Source organism: Aptenodytes patagonicus, chromosome 15 (genome assembly GCF_965638725.1).
Source record: "Aptenodytes patagonicus chromosome 15, bAptPat1.pri.cur, whole genome shotgun sequence".
NCBI lineage: Eukaryota > Metazoa > Chordata > Aves > Sphenisciformes > Spheniscidae > Aptenodytes > Aptenodytes patagonicus.
In genome coordinates, this window is record NC_134963.1 from 15,995,574 (window position 1) to 16,018,955 (window position 23,382).

Consider the following 23,382-nt stretch of genomic DNA (forward strand, 5'->3'; position numbering starts at 1 on the left):
AATATAGATACCCATTTCCATTTAATATTAATAGCTATTAAATGTGATGAAAGCAGATGCGTCTTCTAGAGCCAATGTGGAAATTGCTCCATTTGAGAAATGACGGGTGATCAACACTTCCACGAGATCTGGATAATCCCAGACGGGAAGGGCTGGTGTTTCTGAATCAAACCCATGGTGTCAGCAGGGAGACTGGTTGACGATGGGATAAACAGGGAATCTCCTAAGGAGGTGGGATTGGTTTCCGTGGTATTTACTTGTGGAAACATCTGTGAGGAGAAAGGGCTCGGAGTTGTGTCTGGGATTGCCGCAGCAGAGGTTGGCTTTGATGCTTGCCTGTCTTCATGGACCTCCTCCACTCTGCCTGGGGAGGAAAAAAGGCTTTTACCAAATAAGTGTGATGTTTTTCATATGTTTAGATACACAACTCCTCGGGAAAAGGCAGCAGAAAGTGCACAAGAGGTAGAACTGAGAAGAAGGAGACTGAGGGTGAAAAATTGCTCTTTCCACATTGTGTTTTGCAGCTGTGTTGTGTCCTGTCCGTCCCGTCCCCATCTCACCCCGTGTTTCTTTTCATTGTCCCCAAACCCAGCAAACGTGCCGTGATTCCTGGGCACTGGCTCCGGATGGCAGCGGGAGGTAAACTGAGGCAGGGGGGAGGCAGAGTCTGTGACCCACTTCAAGTGGCTCAGCCGGGGGGGCAGTTTTGACATGGGTACGATGGGGCCATGCTGGGGCCGCTCCGGTTTGTGGGAGCGGCTCATCCCTGGGGATTGCGTGTCACATTGCATCACCCTGAGCATCCTCGGACCCGTGCGGTCCTTCCCCGTCCTCCTGGCTGGGGTTTCCCCCAGGCAGCCGGGTCAGGCACCATTCGCTGCAGGACAGGGATTTGATGGCCAGCGCTTTTTTATTCCCCCAGGAGAGGGGAGGAGAAAGTAAGACTTTAGCAGAGATAAAATTTAGCCTGCGTCAAACATCCGAAAGTCAGATGTCTGAGCGAGTCACATGGGGCTGCCTCTCGTCAGAGGAGCAGGCAGCGGCTCCCCGTGGGCAGCAAGGGCTGGGTGATGGGTCTGGTGTTCAGACCCCCAAAATCAGGTGAGAGAAATGTGTAGCATTGAATGCATCCTCCTTCGTAAGTGTTGCAAAGAAATTTGGGTGCTAAGTGTTTGCAGTGACCTGAGGTGGTGATAAACACCGACATGAGAACCAAGCCTAGACTTTATTTTTGGTAAAGATAAAGCTCTGTTTTTTTTGTAGGAAGCCTTATCTGTGACAACAATCACATGCTGGTGCCCTGGAAACATCAGAAACAAGTTGGGTTGGATCAGCTCCTAAAGACAGCGAGGTGGAAGAAGAGCTTTGAGTCACCCGTTTCTGTAATCCGCTGAGCTAGGGACCGGGGAGTTTTCCAGGGGACACACTTCAGATGATGAAGGAAGGGCTCTTTGGGCTTTCCAGTAGACCTCTGGTGACAACTATGGAGAGAAAGCTTGGACCGAGGCAGGGCATGGGCTGTGCTGACTTTCCCCTTGGAAACTGTAGTGGCAGGGAAGCTCCTGAATCTCTGGTGCCTGTTACAGCCTGCGTGCTCTGCCCGGGCTGGCTGTGGGCAGCCTGCTGTCCCCAGGCAGGCAAAATCGTGTCCCAGAGTCACCGCATGGCAATGCGTGATAAGAAGGACATCACACGCTGCAGCACTTCCATAGCAATGGGGAAAACACCCCCGAAATACGCTGCCCGTCAGACCTGGGAGAGCACGGCAGCAAGGGGTCTGGGCTCTCCTGGTTCTCGCTTTGAGAGAAGCTTGGTAGCACCATGGGGTTTGTTAAAAGCACCGATGCTGCTCCACCGTTTGCTTCGGCAGCACTCCAGTGTTTCAGGAGTGTCCGTGCTGAAGCCCGTCTCCGAATGGTATCAGGAATTGCTGATTTACTCCTTCAGCATCCTCTGATGAGGAGGATGAGGTTGCTTTGATGAAGACCAGCTGTGGGCTGTGCTGCTGTGGAAAGGTGAGCGGTTTGGGCTGTGGATTGTGGAAATGGGCAGCAGCGTGGTTTCCTTGGCACTTGACAGCAGCTTTCACTGCGTCAGCAGAGCGTCTCGCTGGGATTTCGGTGGTGACTCTGTTGGGCTGGGGCTCCTTGCAGCCGTGCATCTGCTGGGCGGGTTGTTGCCCGTCTGGGAAAAGTGCTTTTCCGTAGCCAGCTGATCCAGCTTAGCTCCTTGCTGATACGATGAGCAGCGTCACGGGATTTCTTGCAGACAAAACGCACTCTTGTTGGATGGCTGGTATCATCTTAAGCAGCAGGACTTTGTGGCTTTACCATGCCGTGCAGGCAGCACGTTGATGAGCTGATTTGGGTTTTATTTGGAAGAAATGATGGAGTCTTTTATTGCCCTGTCATTTCTCGTGCACACGAGAGACTTGCCCTGTGTGTTTGCAGCGCAGCACCGCAGCCTCGGCTCTCGATGATGCCTGCGGTACCATCCCGGCACGATGCATCACCAGCGGAGACGCTCGAGTGCAGCGCTGTGCTGTGGACAGCCTCCAGTGCTGCCTGCGGCCTTGGATGGCACCTTGCGTCCCATGTCTGAGAAGAGCAAACTTGAGATGGCCACTTTGTTGTGGCTCTGACACCTGATGGCTTGCAGCCTCTGCAGTGCTCGTGTCCCTGAGCTTGACACTGGATGTGGTGGCCGGCTGGAGGAGGATGCGGCTGGAAGGGGAGGGATGCTGTGCAGGTGGTCTTGCATGTCCAGAGCCAAAGTGCTCTGGAAGTGGGGCTTGGCGATGTTAACACGTATCGTGTGTTCGGGAAGTGGTCTCCAGGAATGGGTGAGATGAGCTGCAGGCACAAGCCAGGAGTACTCTGGACAGCCCGATGTCACCGAGCATTGCTTGCATCCTGCTCCGGGCCCGCTATCCTCACCCCGTACGGCCTCCGCCACTCCACGGGGCTGCTCTAAGACTAGTAGGTCAGTTGAGTTCCTTTTTCAGTGCAACCAGCTTCACATTCAAGCAGGTGTATGTATCAGTCAGTGACTCTGGCCCTGTTTCTGGTTTCTGTTGTTTCCCCTTCCTCGTCCAGAGATGCATGCTGAATTCACCCATGGGTGGCTTGGCCGCTTCTACCTCCTGAGCGAGCTGAGGGAGGAGCAAGCCCTGCCTGGCTTCTGGTGGTACGGTCTTCTGGGTAGCCTGGCATTGCTGTGCAGCTGCAAAACAACCCTAAGACAGCTTTTTCTAGGGACGCTGGGAACAACCACGGGCCTGCCAAGGGCAGGTGATGCCAGGCTGGTGACTTGGATGCTTCAAAACTCGGCTCCCTGCCGGCAGATGCGCAGTTCTTGCTGCTAATAAGCCAAAAGGCAGCTGCCGAGATGTCCCGTCTTCACCGCCGTGGTTGTTGGTGGCTTTGGGGGAATCCAGGAATACTACTTTAATTAAAATCATCAAACTGCTGCTTCTATTCCATTATGGTTTTACCTGTGGACAGCGGTAAATGATCTCTTTTTCCTGTAGGTAAATGAAACCGTTTGGATGCAGAGGACAGCTTGCAGCACGTGGTTTGCTTTCGGGTTGTACATGGCTCCTTGGCGGGTGTCGGGCATTGCAGAGCTCGGCACCTCTGCGGTGCGGGACCCGGTCTGGCTTGGCTTCGCTCTGCAATATTGATCCTGCGCTTTCACCCCCCTCGTCTGCTCATTCCCCTTTCCTACCAGCAGAAAGCCAGATTTAATTTCTTGAGCAGGGCCAGCCCTGCCTTTGAGAGGCTTCAGAGGCTTCGGCGAAGCGGTGGGTGAGCAGCTCAGGGTTGCAGGAGGCTCGGGGAGAAATTCAAGGTGATGTAGGAAGGATGAGGACTTTTACTTAAAGCGAGGATACTCGGGAAGGGAAAGTTTTCTGCTCACAGGGCAGAAAAGGAGGGTGTGGGATGTAGGAAGAGGAGAGCATCTGTGCTGGCCCCGGAGAGGAAGGTAAGTGGGGATTAATTGCCCGCCCTAGCCGTGGTGTGGTGCCGCATAGCTGTGGTGCTTCGGGCTGGAGACGTTGCAGCCAGGCTCTGGGTGCAGTTTGGGAATTTTAGAATAAAATGTCTAACGCTGAACCCTTCAATCCCTTTGCCTCCCCCTGCTCCATCCCCTTCCCCCTGAAAAGGCTCTTCCCAGCTCTTGCTTGTCCAGGGGCAGCACTGAAACAGCCCGGCCGTGAGCAGCAGCACTCTGGGCTTGCTCCAGATCTCCCTGATGATTTCGGGGTGGGTGTGCTGTGTGGCGGTGCCTCCGGCGGGCACCCTGTCGCTGGGTTTCCCCGCGAGCTGCAATGCAAAGCCCCGGCATGTCACCAGCGCCGGGAATTGCCTGCCTTGTGCCTCCAGCCAGCAGCTTTTCCACCAGCTCCGGAGAAATTGTAAGCAATGGGAAATATTTAGCTGAGGGAAGTTTTAGAGGCAGAAAAAGGGGGTGTGAAGGGAGCTTCTGCCTTAATGGCCTCTTTGTGAGATGCTGCTCTGGGCGCTGAGGTTTCGTGTTGCTCTCCAAGCTGAGAAACAAGCCCGAAGAGGCTTACAGCCGATAGCTGCTGATCCATTTTACATAGATTAAATAGCATCACAGCTCCAAAAATAATCTTCCCAGCTTACCGTGAGGCTGGCTGTTCCTATAGCAACTGCTTCATGCCAGTGCCCTACAAATAAAAACCACAACAGATTGCCTTTAAGTTGGTTCGCAAGTCAAAACAAAGTATGAGATGGGGAATGAAAGGACTCGGCTTGCAGGGGCTCGTGTTTTTAGTGTGTGCAAAATATAAGCGTGCGTGAGAGGAGATTTATTAAAAGCTGCTGTTAACGGTGGTGTGTGTCATATTGGAGCCCTTGGTTGCAGATGTTTCCCGCGTGCATCACGAGTGACGAGGAATGCGGATTGTAAAACGGCAACTGCATTTGTAAAACCTTCCTTGTGCAGGAGGGAGAGGAGGATTTTGCAAACCTTGGTAGCTGTTATGTGGGTTACTGTGGTGCCTGGGGGCCAGGCCCGCTCTGCCACGCTTGCATGTCACGGCAGCCCTGCCCGATACTGCAGGCAGAGGGCAAAAGCAGAGGTTTTGGGCTTGGGTCGTGCTCCCACGCAGCTGATGGCACCTTGCACGCAGGCTCAGCCCGAAACTCTGCCTCGGGGCCACCTCTAGCCCAGGGTCCCGGCAGGCATTGCCTCCAGAGATGCCGGTACTGAGTGGCGAGCCCTGCCCCGAGCAGCGCGCGGTGGGTGCAAAGCTTGGCTGCGGGAGGGAGAGGGGGAATGGATTCAAATCGTTGGTGGCCCCCATAAGCCACCAATGGGCACGGGGAGGCCTCCAGGGGACACTGAGTTTGGGAAGGGCAGGAAACCTTGGGAGGATGCCGTGGAAGCTGAGCTGACTCATCCAAGGCACAGGAGTGAGAGGAACCTCACAATTTGTTGTCAAATATTTGCTGCCAGCCTTTCATGTTTATTTTCTCTGGTAGCTTTTGTTCGCTGTAGAAGAGCAACATGAATTCTTGCTAAGTGTCTGTCTTTCATGATAAACCCGACTTGTGTTGAGGAGCAGGGTGAGCCGAGGTGAAGCTCGTGAGCCGGGGATGTGCTGCTCCCCGAGGGCGTCCAGGGACACCTGCATCCCAGCATGGGTGGGGGGTCCCGGGCTGGGCAGTCCCCCTGCCAACCCACTGAAGGTTTGCTGCTTTAGGGAGGATCTTCTGTGGAGGGGAGGGCAGATGGCAGAGCTGCTACCGGCAGCACCGGCTGGTGCCCGGCACAGAGAGGGACGAGGGTCAGGTAGAAGCACTGCTGTCCTCCTTCGCAGAAGGAGGGGGATCCATCACAGAGCCCCTTCCCTCTGCAGGGGCAGGGTGTGCTGGGGGCTGTGTTGGAGGGTGGCATGGCTGGAAACCGTGTATTAAAATAGTATTTGTGTCCTTGAAGGATCTTCCCTGTGTGAAGGGAGCAGGGATGCCTTCCTGGCTCCTGCAGAGCCTCCAAGCTTTTTGCTGGTTCCAGACACACAGCCCCCGGTCCGCCCTTGCCCTGCCCAGCTAGCGGACGTTGGTTTGAGGTTTAATGTGATTTAGGAGCTGCTGGGAAGCAGCTTGGGCTTGGAGCTGAGGATCCAAAAGGGACAAACTGGTGAAAGGTGTAAAGGCGGCATCCAGAGGCAATGAGCACAGAGCATCCTCCACCTCAGCAAGTCCTCACTGCCCCGGTTCTGATTCCTCCTAGTCCCCTGCTTGTGTTGGAAATCCCCCTTCAAAGCCATCGTGAAAACTCATTTTTATGTTGGGACACACTCGCTGCACTGGAAAACTTTGCAGCAGGAATCTGCCGGGCAGCGCCGGGGCGCCTGGGTGTTCCTCGCCATCGCCCTCGTGCAGTCCTTGCTCTGCCAGCTCTCCCATCGCAGTGGGGCTGGGGTGGGCCAGCGAGGGATGCTGTGCTGCCCTGCCTTGATTTTTCATCTCACGTGTTGCGAAGTTTACAGCAAAGCCTCACAGATGTCCCTGGTGTGCTGTGTCCACGCTGGGTCTCGGTGAGAAACAGCTTTGTCCTCGACAGGTCTCTTCCGAGTTGGGCCTATCGGCCATCACCGGAGATGGAAAAAATACTTGGCAGTCGTGTTTCCCCCCCTCCCTAGCTCCCAAGCATTTAGGAATATAAGTTTCTCCAGCTTCCAAGAGGTTTTGTGATCTTGAATCACTGCGATTAGGAAACGCCCCATTCGGGCGGCTGCTGAAGTCCCGAGTGGTGCAAGTCTGCTGGGCCAGTTGCAGGTTTGGTTCTGCAAATCGCCTGTGGTTTTTGTCCTCAAATGAGGAGCCCTGGACAGTCTCTCTCTCTGTGGGTATTTCCTGACCTTTGGGGTGTTTTACCAGCCTTAGCAAAGCAAAATCCATTTTTTTTTTCCTGGCTGGGTTTATACAAAGGCTCGAATGAGGGAAGGTTCCCCAACGCCCCGGCATTTTGCCATGCTCCAGGTGAAGACCTCCAGGCGATGGCTTGTGGCTGTTTCACCTTTCTGGATGAGTGAATCCTTTATCCTCAGCAATCAGAGTAAGTTTTGCTGCTCCTCTCTCCTGCAGCACTTTACAGATGACCTTCAGCAGTAACCATAGGTGTTGGTGGGTCTCGTGCTGCCGCAGCAAAGCGGCTTCCCGGCGACCATCCTCCCCCAGATGGGCAAACGAGGGGTTGTCCAGACCCCGGACAACCCTGTCCCCACCCTCCCAGCTGTGCCGCAGGGACAAGCAGGAACGTTCCCTGAAGCTGGTGCAGGTCTGAAAGGCTGGTGGTTGCTTGAGGAAGGAGATGGATTTGTGTCTCCACTTATTTTGGCTTTGGTCAGCTTTCCCTCGGGCTCCCAGGAGAAGGGGGAAAGGCAACGCTGGTCCTCACGCCTCCCTTCCCTGGGCTGGAGAGGAGCGTGCTGCTGGCAGCCCGGCGCTGGAGGATGCCAAAGTCTCCGGTGAGCGCTGTGTGTGGAGCAAGTGCAGAAGGACGGAGTGGAGGAAACATGAGGATAATTTAAAAAATAATAAGAGCACGCACTGCTCTTCTGTTCATGATGGTGGTCCCCACAGGGCTGCGGTTTGCTTTTTCCTGGCCCTTTTAGGATGCTTTTCCCAGTGCTGCGCCTGTAGGTGAAGCCAAGACCTCATTCAAGCTCTCGGCTTTCCCAGAGCCAGAATTTCACAGATAACCATCTTTACAGTCAAAAAACCTCCAGGGAGCGAAGTGAGGGACCAGGAGTTCCCTGGGACTCGATCGATCCTGCTTGGCCTGTGCTGGTGCTGCAGGGGCAGTAAGGAGCAGAATGTTTCAGCGCTGGGAGGTGTTTTGGCATTTATTGGGGGTTGGAAACCCATCTTCAGAGCCGGTATCAGTGCTTCGCCCTGGTGGGATGGCAGTGAGGTTGTTTGGGTGCTTTGCGTGATCGTTTCTGCTTTAACTTGCTCTGATTTGATTGTAGCTGTAACATTGTGTTTCCTTCTTCCTGTGCTTTGATTTGAAGTAATTACAGCAAATTATGTTGCTTGAGATATTTTTATTTTACTGTGAATCACAGAAGCGTGATTCAGTTGGTCCAGGGCTCTGTGCATCCTGGGCGCTGGGGCTGCGGGTGCGGAGGCAGTGCCGGTTTACAGGGATGTGCTTACCAGGGGTGCGGGGATGGGAGGCGTAATGAATTTTCTGTTTCTCTGCATTGGGTGCGCTTTTGCTCCTGAGGCAGCACTGCATATCGCTCCCCCGTGGGTGCATCACGACCATCTAGCCTTAAGGTCTCGTTTGAAGTCCGCAGCCTCAGCAGAGGGTCTGACACCCCGTTCCTCCATGGGCACAGGCAGGAGGGGGAAGGTGGGATCCTGCTGCCCGCCCCACCGGCACGGCAATGAAGGCAGCTTTGGGGCAGGCGGGGAGCTGGTGAGGGATGTTCAGCTCAGCTAACTTAGCCTTGGACCAGCAGCATCACGACTGGCATGGTCTGACCCAGGTACCTTCCCTCTTTTTCCTGGGCTTTGAGGGGTTTATATAATTCTGCTCAGTGATAAAAAAAGTGGGCCACGCTGCGTTCGTGCCTCCTGCCTCGAGCTGAGCATGCAGGCAGGGATCATTACCGCAGCCTCGACAAATGGGCAGCGACGGGCAGGAAATAATGCCCTGGCAAAGGACGGAGCCTGTCCGTCGCCGTGCAGTGCCGACCCTGTGTTGGAGCATTTTAATGATGGGCAAAATCCCCAGGCTGTGATCTGAGAGGAGAGATTTTGGGGTTAAATGCTGCCTGGGCACAGGCGGAGATGCTTCCTCTTGATTGGCACCATTTTTGCAGTCTTTGTAAACAGATAAAATTATATTCGGGAAGTATTACCGATGTCTACAAACAGAAAAATCCCAAATTTGGTTCGTCCCCTTGAGTCCCACAGAGGTAATGGTGTTTTTTGACAGTTAGCGGTGATAGTTGCCTGGCTGGTGTCTGTGATGAAAACTGAGCCAGTGTGGTTCACTTCTGCTTCTGGTAGTTTTATAAAACACTATAACATATTATAAACTGGCCATTGAAGACGGGACTCCTTAGGGATCAGATCGCCAGATTCTATGGAGAGGTGGCTCCCGTCCGCGTGCTGGAGCGCAGGCAGCTCGCCCAGCCCAGGAGAGGCTGCCGGGATGCTCGTGGGGAGAGCGCAGATGCGCGCCTGGAGAGAGCCAGGGACTCTTGAGCTGGAAATGGGTGGCTCTGGCCGGGCTGAGCTGTGTAAATGCCACCACCATCCCGTGCCCACCCGGCGTGCGGATTGCATGCCTGAGGTCTGGGCTGTGTTTGGATTGGTGCCCGCGGGTGTGTGTGGGGTGTGCGGCGTCATGGGACGAGGGCAGGGCTGCAGGGTGGACCTGCTGGACCAGCACGTGGACCTTACAGCTCAAGAGGAGCAGGTTTCCAGCCCGATCAGAGGCAACGGCTGCAGACAGAGCCTTGCAAGGTGGAAGCCGTGTTGCTGGGCAGTAGCTCTGGTGAAAGCTCATGCTGTATTTGATGGCGAAGGAGAGATGCATGGGAGACTGTGAAAGGAGATGGATTCAAGCCTCTGCCCAAGACTGCCCTGGAAAGCCTCGGGGAGACGGCTCTGAGCAGCAGTAACAGCACAGTGTTCCTCTCCTGGAGAGGATCGGCTGCACGGTACAGTGTGCTCTGTCCTTCGCATGCACCAGCTGAGGACAGGTACATAGACAATATTCAAAGCTCAGGGGGATGTGTATACGCTGCCAGTGACCCGCAGTGCCTTTGTGTGCCCCAGGATGAAGGGCACCGTGGAAATACTTGAAACAGAAAGTGGACCTTAGGGAGGCTTTGGTTACTTCACTTACTGGTGGAAAAGTGTTTTAAATTTTCCTGCTAGATCTTTTGCAGTTGGCACGTACAAGATACCCGCAGTGTAAGCTCATGCCCATCGCCCTGGTACCTCTGTGCACCCTCCTGGGGACGGAGCCTTCAAATCCTGCATGTTCCCGTTCCTGTTCTCCTTCCCCTGCCCGTCTCCTCCACATGTGCCGGAGACTTCCCTGGTGCCACCCGTGTTTCCAAAATGCTGGTCCTGTCTCCGAGAGCGGAGCTGTTCCCACCCGGCCGTGCAGCTCAGTAGCTCCCTGGCCTTTCAGTGGGAGCCAGCTCTGCACCCAGCACCTTGCCTGGCTGCTCACCTTCCTTGGGAAGGTCTCAGTTGGCTTCCCGTGGGTGCTGCGAATGTTGGCACTGATGGATTATTTATTCCTTGAGCATCCTTGGTGGCCACAAGCCACACTTCACCTCCTGGCTTTTAAATCAGAGGTTTGTGTGCTGCGGATGCTTGGGGCTGGGTTGCAGATAGACCGAATGGTTGCATTGGGAGATGCTGCCCTAGTGCTTCATGAGCTGCTTGCATTTTGCTCAGTGCCCTGTTTCCCAGCAGGGCTTTAATTTTCTTCTCCCGTCGTCCTTGGGCAGCTGGGGTAAATCCCACTGTGCAGGATAAGCCTTGTCCCTGGGCTATGCTTCCTTGTCGCATCACATCATTTCTGTGTAGCTTCATAGCCACGAGACTCGGTGCAACACCGTGCTGTGCTCCGGGTTGATGGTCCTTTTATATTTTCCAGATTGCTCTGGTTCTTGCCTTAGAAACGCCGCTTTGGTACTGTTAAATGAAGGGCGCTCTTTCTCTCGCTTTCCTTAGCTGGCCCAAGAGCAGTGGAATGGATACGAGCGATGGCTGAACATCGTTCTCAATATCTATAGCATTTCAAACCGTCTTACAAATGAGCCAGGAATAAAAACCAAACGCTCACCTATCAGTGACATACGGGCTTTTCTCCTTTTCCTTGCAGCGCAGAAAGGTGACGTGCTGCACCCCCGCTTTAACCAAGGCGTGATGATTGAGGGAGGGGAAATGAAGGGACTGCTCTGCGCTGTGCCGCCTTAGTGTTTTTTGGGTGCACCCGGAGAAATCTTGGCTAAACTTTGAACATAGGGATGGGGCGCAGACCCTGTGCAGGACCTGCTCTGCTCTTGCTTTTTGTATTTGCTTTGGGCAATGCTGCCTCTCGGAGCTGCTCACCTCCTCCGCCTTCCCCGTGGGAGCTGTGGGATGATCTGAAGAAATGCTGTGTTATACTCGCTGCTTGGTTTTGGGTTGGTTTTCTGGTTTTAAGTCACCCAAGTGTTCTGGAGTTGCAGGAATAACCATTTCTGCTGTACCTGAGATGCTGATCGTGGAGTTTTCTGCCCTCTGAAGGTGTGATGATGGTTTTGGGTGAAGGCTGTTACTCTCCCCTGTGTCTTTGTGACCTTTCCCTTGGGTGAAATAGTTTATCCTGCCCAAAGCAGACCTTGCAGAGCCCCCGTGAGGTTCGCTCCCAGTGGAAGGTGCACTGACACTGTGCCTGGCTCCCATAGCCGTGCGTGGGAAGGGGAGGTTTGGCGCATGGCCCTTCCCCGGTGGCACCGATCCCCGCGCCACCCCCCATGCTCAGCCTTAGCAGCCCTGAACCAAATCCTGGTGACAGCCACAGAAGCCCTTCGGATGCCTCCGCCGGGCTCTGGGTGACGTCCTGCATTGCTTCTCCACGCCACGCTCCGCTCCCGGGGGATGCGGTGGCCGTGATCCCCAGCCCTGGCAGAGCTGCCTCTGCGCGGGAAGAGGCAGGTGGTCCCCCTGCCCTCGGCGCTGGCGGGTTAGTACGGTCCGGGGGTAACCATGGAAACTGTTTTTTCTCCATCCCTCCCTTTGCAGATGACTCGGGCGACGAGGAGCCCGCCTCGCAGTCAGACAAGAGCGAGCTGCACGGCACGTTGAAAACCCTCTCGAGTAAGCTGGAGGATCTGAGCACTTGCAATGACCTGATCGCGAAGCACGGGGCGGCCCTGCAGCGCTCGCTCAGCGAGCTGGAGAACCTGAAGCTGCCGGCCGAGAGCGGTGAGAAGATCAAGGCAGTGAACGAACGAGCCACGCTCTTCCGCATCACCTCCAATGCTATGATCAACGTAAGTGCTGCCGGCTGAGCCACCGCATTTGCGAGGAGGCAGAGGGAGAAGCGTTTTCCTCCTCCTCTTCCTCCATCGTCCTTCTTCCCTCCGGTACGGCCCCGTTTTCTCCCTGTGCACCAGCTTTCTGCAAGAGCTGTGCATTGGCACGGGCTCGGGCACGGCCGGGAGCTCGGTGCCGGCTCAGCGCCACGGTGAGGGGATGGGAGTTGGGAAGGTGCAGCCCGGGGAGCGGGCATGGGTGCATGTAGCCCCCTGAGGCACAAGTCCGCTACATCCTTACAGCGTGCTTTCTGGGGAGGCTGCTCCAAAATAGGACATTTTGGATGTAGAGCCAGGTAAAGCGGAGGCTTGGGGTGCAAAGGGGTTTTCAGCTGTTCCTGGGGGTACCTTTCTGGCTGGCACAGCAATTCGGAGCCCATTGCCTGCTGCGGATTCAGACCCACATCCCCACATCACTCGCAGCCTCATTGACTTCCATGAAGCTGCCCTTGTTTTACATGACCGGGGGATTTAACCCCTTCAGGGTCCGAGAGCTGTCTCATACCAGCTGTGCTCTCCCAGACCGATTGGTTGGAGGTCGTGAAGCGCGTGCCGGCACCGGCGCTGGTCCCTGCCTTGTGCAGCGTGATGGTGCTTTCTGATTATCTTTTGGACAGCTTCTGTTTGGGGTGTGGATCTGCCTCCATCGCAGTGAGACAGCCCTTCCTGGGAAGACTGATTTTCCCTGGGGAGCTTTGGAGAGGGGGAGAGAAAGTAAAACTAAATAAATTATTGAAGGAAAAAAAAAACCCAAACCCAAAAGCCTAACAGACCTGGAGTAATATATGAAGGCAGAGCTTGGGGAATTGTGAATGGAGCAGTGCTGTCACCGTGCTGTCCCAGCTCTGAGCAAAAGGAGGTCGTGTGTTGTTTTATGTGAGCTTTTAAAAAGTAATAATAATCCACAGTGGGAGCCGGAGGGCACTCAGGAGCCCTGTGGTCGCAGCATCCTCCCTGTCCCCACTTGCAGGATTTTGTAGCCGGGGGCTTCCTGAGACTGTGTCTTGCATTTTGGAGCAGCTTTGGGGGTGCCTGTGCAGCGCTCTCCCTGCAGAGAGTTTGTCGAAGTTTTTGGAGCGGGGATGGCAGCGTGTCGCGAGCGGCACGAGGTGACGGCGGAACCCTTGGTGCTGCCGGGGGTTTGCTGTTACGAGGCAGACCAGCGATGGGATGTGGGCAGGGAATTGCTGGGGAGAGGATTTCTCCAGCGGCCTTTTGGGAAGGGATGAGCAGAGCCATATTTGCTGTGCCCAGCCTAGGGAGGAGGTTGCAGTGGTTGTGACGTGATAAAAGCTTGAGTGAGGCTGTCTGGACAGTGGGAAAGAGCACAAAAACTGTTGTGCAGGGAAAAAACGGTAGAAACATGGTTTGTCCAAAACACCGAGCAGGTAAGAGGGGCCAGGGAGGAAGCGAGGCATGTGTTTTCAGGTGGATGTCAGAGATCCGTTTTTAACAGCATCCTTTTGTACTTCAGCTTGTGGCTGAGCGTCTCGAGGAGGTGTCTGAAGGGGAAAGGCTGTAACGTGGAAGAAGCAGGATGGGGCGGTAGTGGAGGCTCTCCCAGCTTGCTGATGAGCCCGTCATTTCGGGGGGAGGTGATGGAGCTGTGGGCAGGGGGACGCTGACCCCCACAAAGCAGCGACGCTTTGTAGGGGGATGGATTAGAAAGGCAGGAGGAGGGCGAGCAGGGGAGGGTTGTGGGGGCCAGGAGGGAGGGGGATCCACAGCCTGACCACCCCGTGATGATGGGCTGGTGCTCCCAGCTACGCTGCCACCTTTTCCTGTGCAGATCCCTTTTTGCGCCTTGATTTATCTTTTTAGCATGGGGTGATGCCTTCTGCGAGCTGCTGCGCGGACCCTGCCCAGGGAGTCTCTCATGGGGTGGGGGGGTGGCTCTGTGCAATGCAAAGGTCCCGAAATCTTCTGTATTGAAACATGAAACATCGCTACAGGGAAGCACATGGAGTCAAGCCATCTCCTGGCAGTAGGTGAAAATACATGCTCCTCCTGTCCACCTCTATCCCCACGGGCTTCTCAGGGCCACGCATCCTGTGGGAGCACAGGGTGCTTTTGACGGGTCGGTAGTTCCTCGCAGGAGAAATTAAAGATCCTTCACCCGCCGGCTTTTGCCCAGAGAGGTCCCAGCCAGCAGCGGTGGGCTGGTGCCGGCATATGGATGCTCTGCATCTGCGGTCTGCCCCGGCCCCAGCACCAAACCTCGCTGATCCGCTCCCACCCAGCGCAGCCGAATCCTGCCTCCCAGGGCATTGCCTCTGCCCGCGCAGCAGAGATTTGCTTTTGCAGGAGATGCTGCGGCTCACATCCACTCCGTGGCCGGCTGGGGACGGTGACACGCAGCACTGCCCGTTCGTTGCCGAGGTTGTGCTGCATTTGCTTCTTTTTTGGTTGCACCCCCAAGCAGTTTAGGGGGGTTCGGACCCGTGAGCCATGGGCTATGACAAAACCCGGGGAGCCGTCTTTGCCCCTGCCCTCTTCCCGAGCAGCGCCAGGCTCATGGGAGCAGCCCTGGGCTCTGTGCTTGGGTCCTGCTCCTGGCTGGGACCTGTGCGGCCAGCGTGCCCCGGCCAGTGGGCAAGGGACAGGGCAGGGCTGGGCTTTGCTGCCTGCAGCGGGAAGGGACGGATGCTCCGGGGCCGGCACTTGCGGTTTCTGTCCAGCTGCCTGTGATCCGATTATGTAAATGTTCCTGGAGCCGCAGGGAGCGGCAGCAAGCAAGTAGAAATAAATACATACATATGTAAATGAAAGAGCTTTGCTGCGAAAGTGACCTCCTCGCTGCGTGCTCGGGGTGCCAGCCTCGGCTGACTCCGGCTGCTTCTCTGGAGATCGGGAGGAGAAAGCGGCTCGGGCTGCCCCTGCGCGAGTGATGCTCGGCATGACGGAGGAAGATTTGGGCAGAGGCAGAGCAGGACGTACCGGACCTTTGCGTTACAGGTGAGGATGTGAAACACGGAGGGACTGACTTGTTGCAGGGCTTAAATTTAAGCCCAGAGCTCTGTGAGCCACCCGTTCACTCTGCTCCCGTCCAAACTTGGAAGTCTCACGTAACACCATGCTGGGTGAGACTCGCGGCAGAGTTCAGCCTTGCCGGGACCAAGATGCCCCGTGTCAGCGGGGCTGTGTGGAACGACGAGGAGGAGACACAGAAAAGCAAGTCGCAATCTGCCGTGGGGGAGGAGTGGGAGGTACGTAAAAATAAGAAGCAACAAATTAAAGTGATAATTAGAGGAACACAGACGAAGAGTGCCGTGCTGAATTGCATAGACTCATCCAAGGAGCAGAGAAAGCTCCCGTCTCATCATTTAGCAGTAGACAGCAGGCAGGAGGGCCGTGCGGACATGCTGAGGAAGCAGTTTGGGCGTCAGGAAGAGCTTTTCAGGGCTGTGGGTGGTGCTAGAAATAGGTTTTTAATGGGGATGGGGTTTGTTACAGTGACGCTCAGAGGCAGCCGAACTGTGTGCAAGTGTGCAATAGCTGCGCTCTTCTTTTGGCTTGCTTTGTGCTTCCTTAAGGGACGTGAGCATGGAGAGCAGCAGGCCTCGGGCTTGGTCATGTGTTGCTCCTGGGTTAGTTTGCATTTTCCTTCAAGGTTTACGAGGAGCAGAGGTGGGGAAGGCTCTGCTGGGCTGGCGCAGCCCGGGCAGGGAGGAGTTAGAGAGGCAGCCGGGGCAGGGGTGCGGTGCTGGGTGGGAGACGCTGAGCGGGCAAGATTTCGTGAGGAGGGAGCCCTGCATGAGCTGGCGTGGAGCAGGCGGTCCCAGGGACCTGAAGGACTCCATGCCTGCCCTTAGGGGAGAGGCCACCCTGCCAGTGGCCTTCCAAGATCATCACGTGGAGGATGCCAGCACTTGCTTCGAGGCAGACTAACTTCCCCACCCGGGTTTTCCTTTTCCCACGGGAATGGACCCGTCTGGAGCACCGCCACCCCAAGACATCAGCAAAGAGTGTCCTTCAACCCTCTGAACCCGCAAGGAGGGTTTTTAAGTATGTGAAACACAGTGCTTGAACCAGAAGTGAGATCGGTAACAATATGAGCTGCTTCTCCCCTGGGCAAGGTGGCCCCAGGCTGTTCGTTTAAGCTTCTCCAGGATGCCCAGCAGCATCCCAGAGGCTGCATCCTCCAGCCCTGGCAGCATTTCTCTCTGTGGAGCCCTCCGGGGCTGTGCTCCGGCTCAGCAGCAGTTACGGCGTGGCCCTGTGCCGTGCGCCGGTGGCTCGAGGAGCAGCTGACCTCTCCCCGCAGCCACGCTCGACTCCTGGAGACTTTGAGCGGCGTCTGCCCGGTGGAGGCATCTGTCGGTGAGCACCGTGGGGGGATTTGCGGAGGGTCTGAGCGCTGGAGCCGGGGGGTTACAGCTGCTCAATTGGTTTATTTGGAGACCTCCTGAGTGCCTGTGCTGGAGCAAGCTGCCTGGGCAAAAGATGCACCCCAGAGCCGCTCCTCTGCCTTCCCATGTCCCAACTTCAGTGCTGTTTTCGGGAAGCGAGCTTCCGTGGGGATGCTGGTGTGATTAATCCGTACTCCTGAAATTGTTTCCATATTAAACCGGACTGATGTTGAGCACGTGCTCTAAGCGGCGTCAGGTTCACCAGAGCAGCCTCCAGCCTGGTGTGTAATTTCTAACCGTTTATTTTAGTGATAGGTTAACCGCCGTATGTGTCTGTGTTTGCAAAACTGCTTAAAGCTGGTAGGAAACAGAGTCCCTGGGTTCTCCTCCCCGGGACTCAGACACTGGGGTGACCGCGTGGTCGGGGTGATGCTGCCGGTGCAAACCCAGCCGGGTCCCGGTGCAGAGCTGGCTGCTGGCACAGGTGGGTGTGCGATGCCATCCCTGGGGGTCCCCGAACCCATCATGACACAGGCAGGACGACGGACCCGACCTCCTCTCTGCCTGCACAGCGCTCCCGGCAGCTGGGGCAGAGATGCTGAGCAGGGAGGGAATAGCAGCCTGCCGGGCTGCTCCCAGTTCACCCCAGTACAGCCAGTGGGGCTGGAGGAGCCCTCCAGCCTGTGCATCCTTATACCGCAGGGGTTAATTCAGGCACCGCACCGAGAAGGTGCCTGTTTCAACCTCTGGATTTGCTTCGTTAGCGGCAGGGACTGCCCCCAGCCACCCTCAGTGGCCCCAAGCAGATGCTCTGCTGCCTAAAATCAGAGCAAACCCTGCAGCGGGGCAGGGTTTCTCTTCCCTGTGACTATTGCAATGGTGATCGTGCAGGAGGAGCCTGTTTTTGCATGCCTGCGCTGTAACACGGCTTGTGTTAATTATCTGTGCTGTGCTAACAACACGTGCACTAATCAGCTCATTGAAAACCATGTCACCGACCCAGAAAACACCCGGCTTTGGGATTAAATCTTTAACCCAACCCTAATCCTCATCGGATGAGAAAGCTGCAGCGAGATGTCCGCATGTCCTGGGCGTTTTTGCTGTGGATGCACCGCGCTGATGAATAAACGAAGTAACTGGTGGGTGCTTTGCTGTTACCCGGGGGAGGTGTTGGAGGGTGATGGGTGTCACGCTGGGGTCCGTCCCTGCCTGCACAGCTGCCAGAGTGGGGCTGGCGTCCAGGGGAGGGGAGACACGGAGCCCGGCCCCTGCGCTCGGAGCTGCTGCAACTTTCTCTGGAGCATCCTTTATTGCTTCTTTAATTTAGAGGTGTGAGAGTATCTCTGATCAGATCTGCCCAGACAGGCAGTGCCTTCCTCCGGCTCCCCTCATCGTCATCATTCCCTATGGTTGCTGAGTCCTTCCAGCCAGGTTATATCACACGTGTGGGTGCTCACAGACCTCACGCGTGTCCATGGGGCCTCTGTGCTGGCTGGGGCTTTTGGCTGGTGCTCCTGCAGACAACTTGCTTCATCCTCACTGTGTCTTGGGGCTTCTCACCTCCTCTTCTCCTCCTCCTCCTCCTCATTGTGTTCCTCTAATCCCCAGGAGGCTTCAGACTCTGTCCTAGGGCTCCCCTTGGAGCCTCGTGTGAGAAGATGGGGGACACGTCTGTCACCAGCACCTGAGGATGCCTCTCGCAGCTCTGCCCTCCTGTTTTTTTGGCTGAGCGCGATAACTTTTCTGTTGCAGCTATAGAGAGTTTTGAGCATTTCTGCCTGGGCGGCTGCTGGGTCAGCGGGGCTGCATGTTGGTGGGCTTAGCACGTCAGAGACAGGGATTGCACTGTCAGCAACGTCTGATGTTAATCAGCAGCTCTGCTGAACCGTGAGACGGCCCAGCCAGGCATTGCCTCTGATGTTAAACGCAGCGCTGCAACCAGGTGAGCCCTGCCCATACCTCGTGTGATCTTCTGGCAGCTGCCTGCAACACGCAGGCAGCTGCCACGTGTCTGTGCCTGGTGATTATTGGCATCCTGGGGCAGGATGGGGACATGGGGAGGGCAAATAGCAATGCATCGCTGGGTTAATCCCTTCTGGGGTTCTGTCCCTGGTATCACAAGGGTTGTGTTCGCCTCTTGCCCGGGCTGATGCACCGAGGTGCTTCTCTCTAGTTCCTTCCGCAGCATCTGTCGAAGGAGAAGGCACTGAAATGGCAGCACTGCTCTCCCATGGATTTACACAGGAAGAAGTTAACGGCACCGGGAGACGAGTGGGATAGAGGGGTGCTGCCGCCAGACGAGCTGCTAACGGCAACCACTGCTCCTGCAGCACCTCTCGTACAGCAGAGTGGTTTGCAAAGGCATGGCACGAGGCTGAAACCGAGGTACAAACCAAAGCAGCTTCCTCCAGATCCCAGGGTCAGAGCTGCCCGCGGGCAGCGCCAGCTGCTTGCTGCCACTGCAGCTGCCCGCTGTGCAGCTGGGGACAGATGCTCTTCCAGCCTGGAGTTTGCTCCATGGGGCAGACGAGAAAAGAAGAAGCCAGCGAGAGCCTCGTTAAGTCTCTCTTTGTGAGAGCCGTTTGCAGGACAGAGCTCTCTGAGCACACCAGAGCCAGGATCAGGCCTCCAGGTGCACTAAAAGAGGAGACTGGCCACTCTCGTGGTGTTGACTCTTCTGCTTTGCAAACTCCTGCGAGGGTCCCCACACGGCTGCGGTGGTTTTCGGTGGTTTGGGCAAGCGAGGAGGAAGGAAGAAACTGCAGCAGCCGCCCGGAGGTAACCTCCCCGAGGGGGAAGAGCTGATGCCGGGAGCTTCCCAGGGAGGTGATTTTTGGCACACGTGGCAGTGGAGAGGCCCCACTGCTGGCTGGGCAGGTAAGAGCATCAAAAGGAAAAGCCGAAGACATGAGCGTTGCTGAAGGAGAGCAGCGAAGCCCTGCAAGGGCACGATTCTGGGCTGGCCACTCTGCAGCAGGAGGTCCCAGCACGAAGTCTCAGCTCCCCGTGCATCTTCTGTACTGGTCCTGGCGCGTCCTCGGCACGCTGTGGTGCCCCAACAAACCCTCTGGCACGGCCAGTGGAGGCTGCCGTGCGCTGCTTGGCGAGCTTTGGGGTGGAAGGGGGCAGTACTGCCGGCATGCCGAAGCATCCAGCAAATGCCTTAGTTGTTTTTCCACCAGAGCGCGATGCTTTGGAAACCAGACCCTGCATCTTTCCTGGGCCACAGCTCCCGGCTGGCATCGCTTTGGTCCATAACCCGTGGGCAACGTTGGCTTATTCCGCTTCTCAGAGCCACGATGAAAATTTCCTTTTATCGTGCCGAGTACGCGATGATTACGGATTTGGTAGCCTACATAAAGGCTGCGTGGGCAAGGGATTAGAGCCTGTTAACACAGCTGGGCTGGTGGATTTGCCACTGTTGCACACTAATCCTCTCTTTATTGCATGGGGTGGATTACACGTCCGTAATGGTGCTTGCTGCAGGCAGAGTCTGGCCGTCGTGCCAGTGCCGGTCCCGGACTGCCTCTGCTGCTTTGGACCCGGGGTGAGGTCCTCTTTGAGGAGCTACACCCTGGGCAAGGTGTGTTTGGTTGGTTAAGCAGTGCTGAGCCTGCCTCATGGCGGGGAACACTGGTGTCTGTGGCATTTAGGCAGATGGCCCAAAATAACACGATAAGGTAATAAAACTCCCAGAGACACAACTATGAGACCAGATCCGACTCCCATCCAAGTGTGGACGTCTCTGTATTGGATGTCTCCATCTCGGACATCTCTGACTCTCAGGGAATTCACAGTCCCCAGAGAGAAACAGGCACTGCTGGGGCATAAGGTGCCACCTGGAACGGGACCATCAGCAGTTTTGGGAGCACCTTGGGTGAGCGTTGGGGGTTTTGCTGAGACGCTGACATTGGCAGCGTGCAGTGCGTGCTGCAGGTCACCAAGAGGTGGGCTGGAGCCTGCTCTGCTCTGGTGTCTTCCCACTCCCCGTTGGGGCACTAATGAGCTTTTCCACGTCCCTGCATTTCTATAGCACCCATTTTGCCTGGATGTAAAGTTCCTGCCAGCGTAACACTTAGAAGTACGGGAAGAAAAGTGATAGGGAGTGGGATGATTTTCGGCATCGAACTCGCACCTACTGTCCTCACAGGCTTTTATGCAATGCCACCTTATTTTTTCGTGGTGTCGTGACCCGGCGAGGCTCAGCATCCTCCTGCTTCAGACAGCTGGGATGCTCGTGAGCTGGCTGAGGGTCGCTCCAAGGATTTGGGACAGATTTGCCGTTATTTAAGCAGTCTGTGTTGGTCTGGATGTTTCCCTGCGCTGCTGCTTCTGGTGGTGTCCAGCCCGCCTGGCCTTGGGCCACCGGCATGGCTGTGGGTACCATCGCTGTCACGGCAGATGACTACACTCAAAACCGCATCTCGCTGCAATCCGACTGTTTGTGCAAGGTGATTTAGGATTCAGGCTGGCTCCATCCTTGTATTTTCCCTTTTGCTTTCTGCTCAGAGTATTTCGGGGGGGGGGGGGGGGGGGGGAAGGACAAATTAACCCTCTCACGGTGCAAATGCTCTGCGTATCTCACCGCTCTGAATCCAGACGGCTCATTTTTATGCCGTGCCATGCGCCTGGAGCGCTGACACGGTGTGAATGTGTTCAGAGCTAAAAAGAGGATCAGAAATGGCCCTTCCCTTGGGGGGGCTATTTTGCAGTAAGCAGCAGCACAGATGTGTCCCAGGGTTTTGATGACTCCAGGAAGGAAGGGAGCACTTATCTCCGAGGCACCAGATGCAAGCAAAACGTCAAGGCGCTCTTTCCCCTGATGAATGAAGTGATGGCTCTTGCTGTATAATTCACCATTGAAAAAGAGATGATTGAATGCATCTGGCGGTTGCCTTCTCTCATGTCACTCCTGGGCGATGAAGTGGTCCTTGTCCCATGCAGGCAAAGGAGCGGTCTGGTTGAGCAGCAGGAGATGTCACTCCCAGAGCGGTGAGCGCTTCCCTGGTTGGTTTTTTCCTCCCCAAGGGTTAGATTTGCAGGGCTGTTCCGCCGGGACGCTCAGGGCAGGTGGGACTGCAGGTTCGAGTGCGTTCCCTCAGCATCCATCAGCATTGCGTTGGAGGTGGTGAAACGCTCAGCCTTGCTAGGACTTCCCCGAGAGGTTGTCATCCCCTGTGGCTCAGACCTCAGGGCAGAAACCTGGCACAGCCTGATGCGATCATTTACACTTTCAAGCTAATTAACTTCGTCTCTGTGTTCTTTGTGTCTAATATTGACTGTTTGCTCCTGTTGAGGAACCAGGAGCGCTGTCGCCCTGCAGAGATTCTCACGGGCGTGACACCACCACCTTGGCAGGATGACCTCGGGTGATCTCGTTTTCAGCTGCATAAATAATCTGTGGGCCGTTAACGATGTTCCTATTAGCCTGCAACAAGCTGTGAAAACTGGTATATTTGCTGTGACAAATGTGTGAAAGGTGCTAAATTTGCCCGTGGCGGCGGCGGCTGCAGACCACGGAGCTGGAGCTGGCGGCACCGTGTCTGGCCTCCTGCTCCCCAGCAGGGTCTTGATGGCACCTTGCCTCTATCTCCACGGGAATTTGCAGGAGCCTCAGTGTTGCTTTTCCACAAAAACACGCTCTTTTGGCCACTTTGGCTGTGCCTCCTTGTCTTTATGGTGACTTACAGCCCCACCATCCAACGCTGGATTAGGAGCTGCTACAACAACTTGTTCCGGCCATGGAGAGGAGGAGAAGCCACCTCCGTCCCTCCTGCCACCCGGTTGCAAGTAACACTGGGCTTCCCTGGGACCTTGCGCCTGTACTGCAGATGGATGGAACTTGCTTTTATCTTTAGTTGCTGGTGATCTGCCAGAATTGCAAGGTGACAAGGGGTGAGCACTGGCTGGGACATTCAGAGGTGATGAAGCAGCCCTGCCTCTTAGCCTCGCCGCCTTCTTAATTACTTTCAAACAAGCTTGCTCGCGAAGCGGGAGAGCATCTTGGCCACTGCTCTCCGACCCCGACTCCGTGCTGCGACAGTGCTGAGAAACCGTGTGGTCTCTGGGCTGCAACGCTGGCGGTTGGACTTTGGGACTCCGTCCAGCTCCGGCTCTGTGGCAAAAGCCGGGACACGTTGTACCACCTCCTGTACCCCGCCATCTCCTCTGTATGCGGGAAGGCAGCAGCAGGGGTGTGGGAGGATTAAAACCAATCTCCCGGTGGTGTGTGGGGACGGGCACAGCATCCTCTGCTGGTCCCTCTCCTCCTGCTTGCTGGGGGTTTGTTCATGGGGAGACCTTTGGGGAGGGCAGCACAGACAGTTTGTGTAGGCAGGGTAGGATGGGAGGGAGAAATCACCTTTTTCTCCAGGAGACACTGAAAGCAGTCGACTGCCCTCGTGATGGACCCCACCCCGTGCTGTTAGCAGGTGGCTCCCCGAAACCCTGCATGCACAGCGCCGCTGTGCCCCGTCCCTGCCTGGCTGGGCCGGGGGTAGGAGCAGCCCCGTTGTGCGGGACCGGAGCAAACGTCGGCGCTGCCCAAACCCCCTGTGCATCCAGGCGCTGCTAAAACGCAGCAGCTGCATCGTGGCGGTGATGGCTCAGGGAGACGTGGGCATATGCGGTGTGACGTCGTCTCACCCCATGCTGCAAGGAAGCTCTTGGTGGGTAAGTTCTGCAGACGATGATGGGGATGTCTATATGAAGGCTGTATTCTTAGATGCGCTTAGCCTTGACATCCTGGCCATATAGCTCACTGGGGAATTGCTTTTCTTTTGCTTTCATCCTGCAAACCGGCAGCTGCGCTCTCCTTTGCAGTACGTTCATCAAGGAGCCTCTTTCCTGCTGACCTTTGCGAGGACGGCCCGTGTCCCAGCGTAACACGGATTTGTGGCTGTGTCTTGCTTACAACCCAGATCAGGTTCAGCTGTAACTAAATTT

The 23,382-nt window shown here is 55.9% G+C and overlaps 1 protein-coding gene across 3 annotated transcripts in view; it reads left to right on the forward strand.

The window, feature by feature from the left end:
• Positions 1-23,382, forward strand: part of OSBP2 (oxysterol binding protein 2) — a 130,308-nt gene that overhangs the window by 81,357 nt on the left and 25,569 nt on the right. For all 3 annotated transcript variants that reach the window (XM_076352626.1, XM_076352627.1, XM_076352628.1), the window contains one exon: positions 11,796-12,046. In XM_076352626.1, the coding sequence (XP_076208741.1) occupies positions 11,796-12,046 (251 nt within the window). The remainder of the gene's footprint in view (positions 1-11,795; positions 12,047-23,382) is intronic.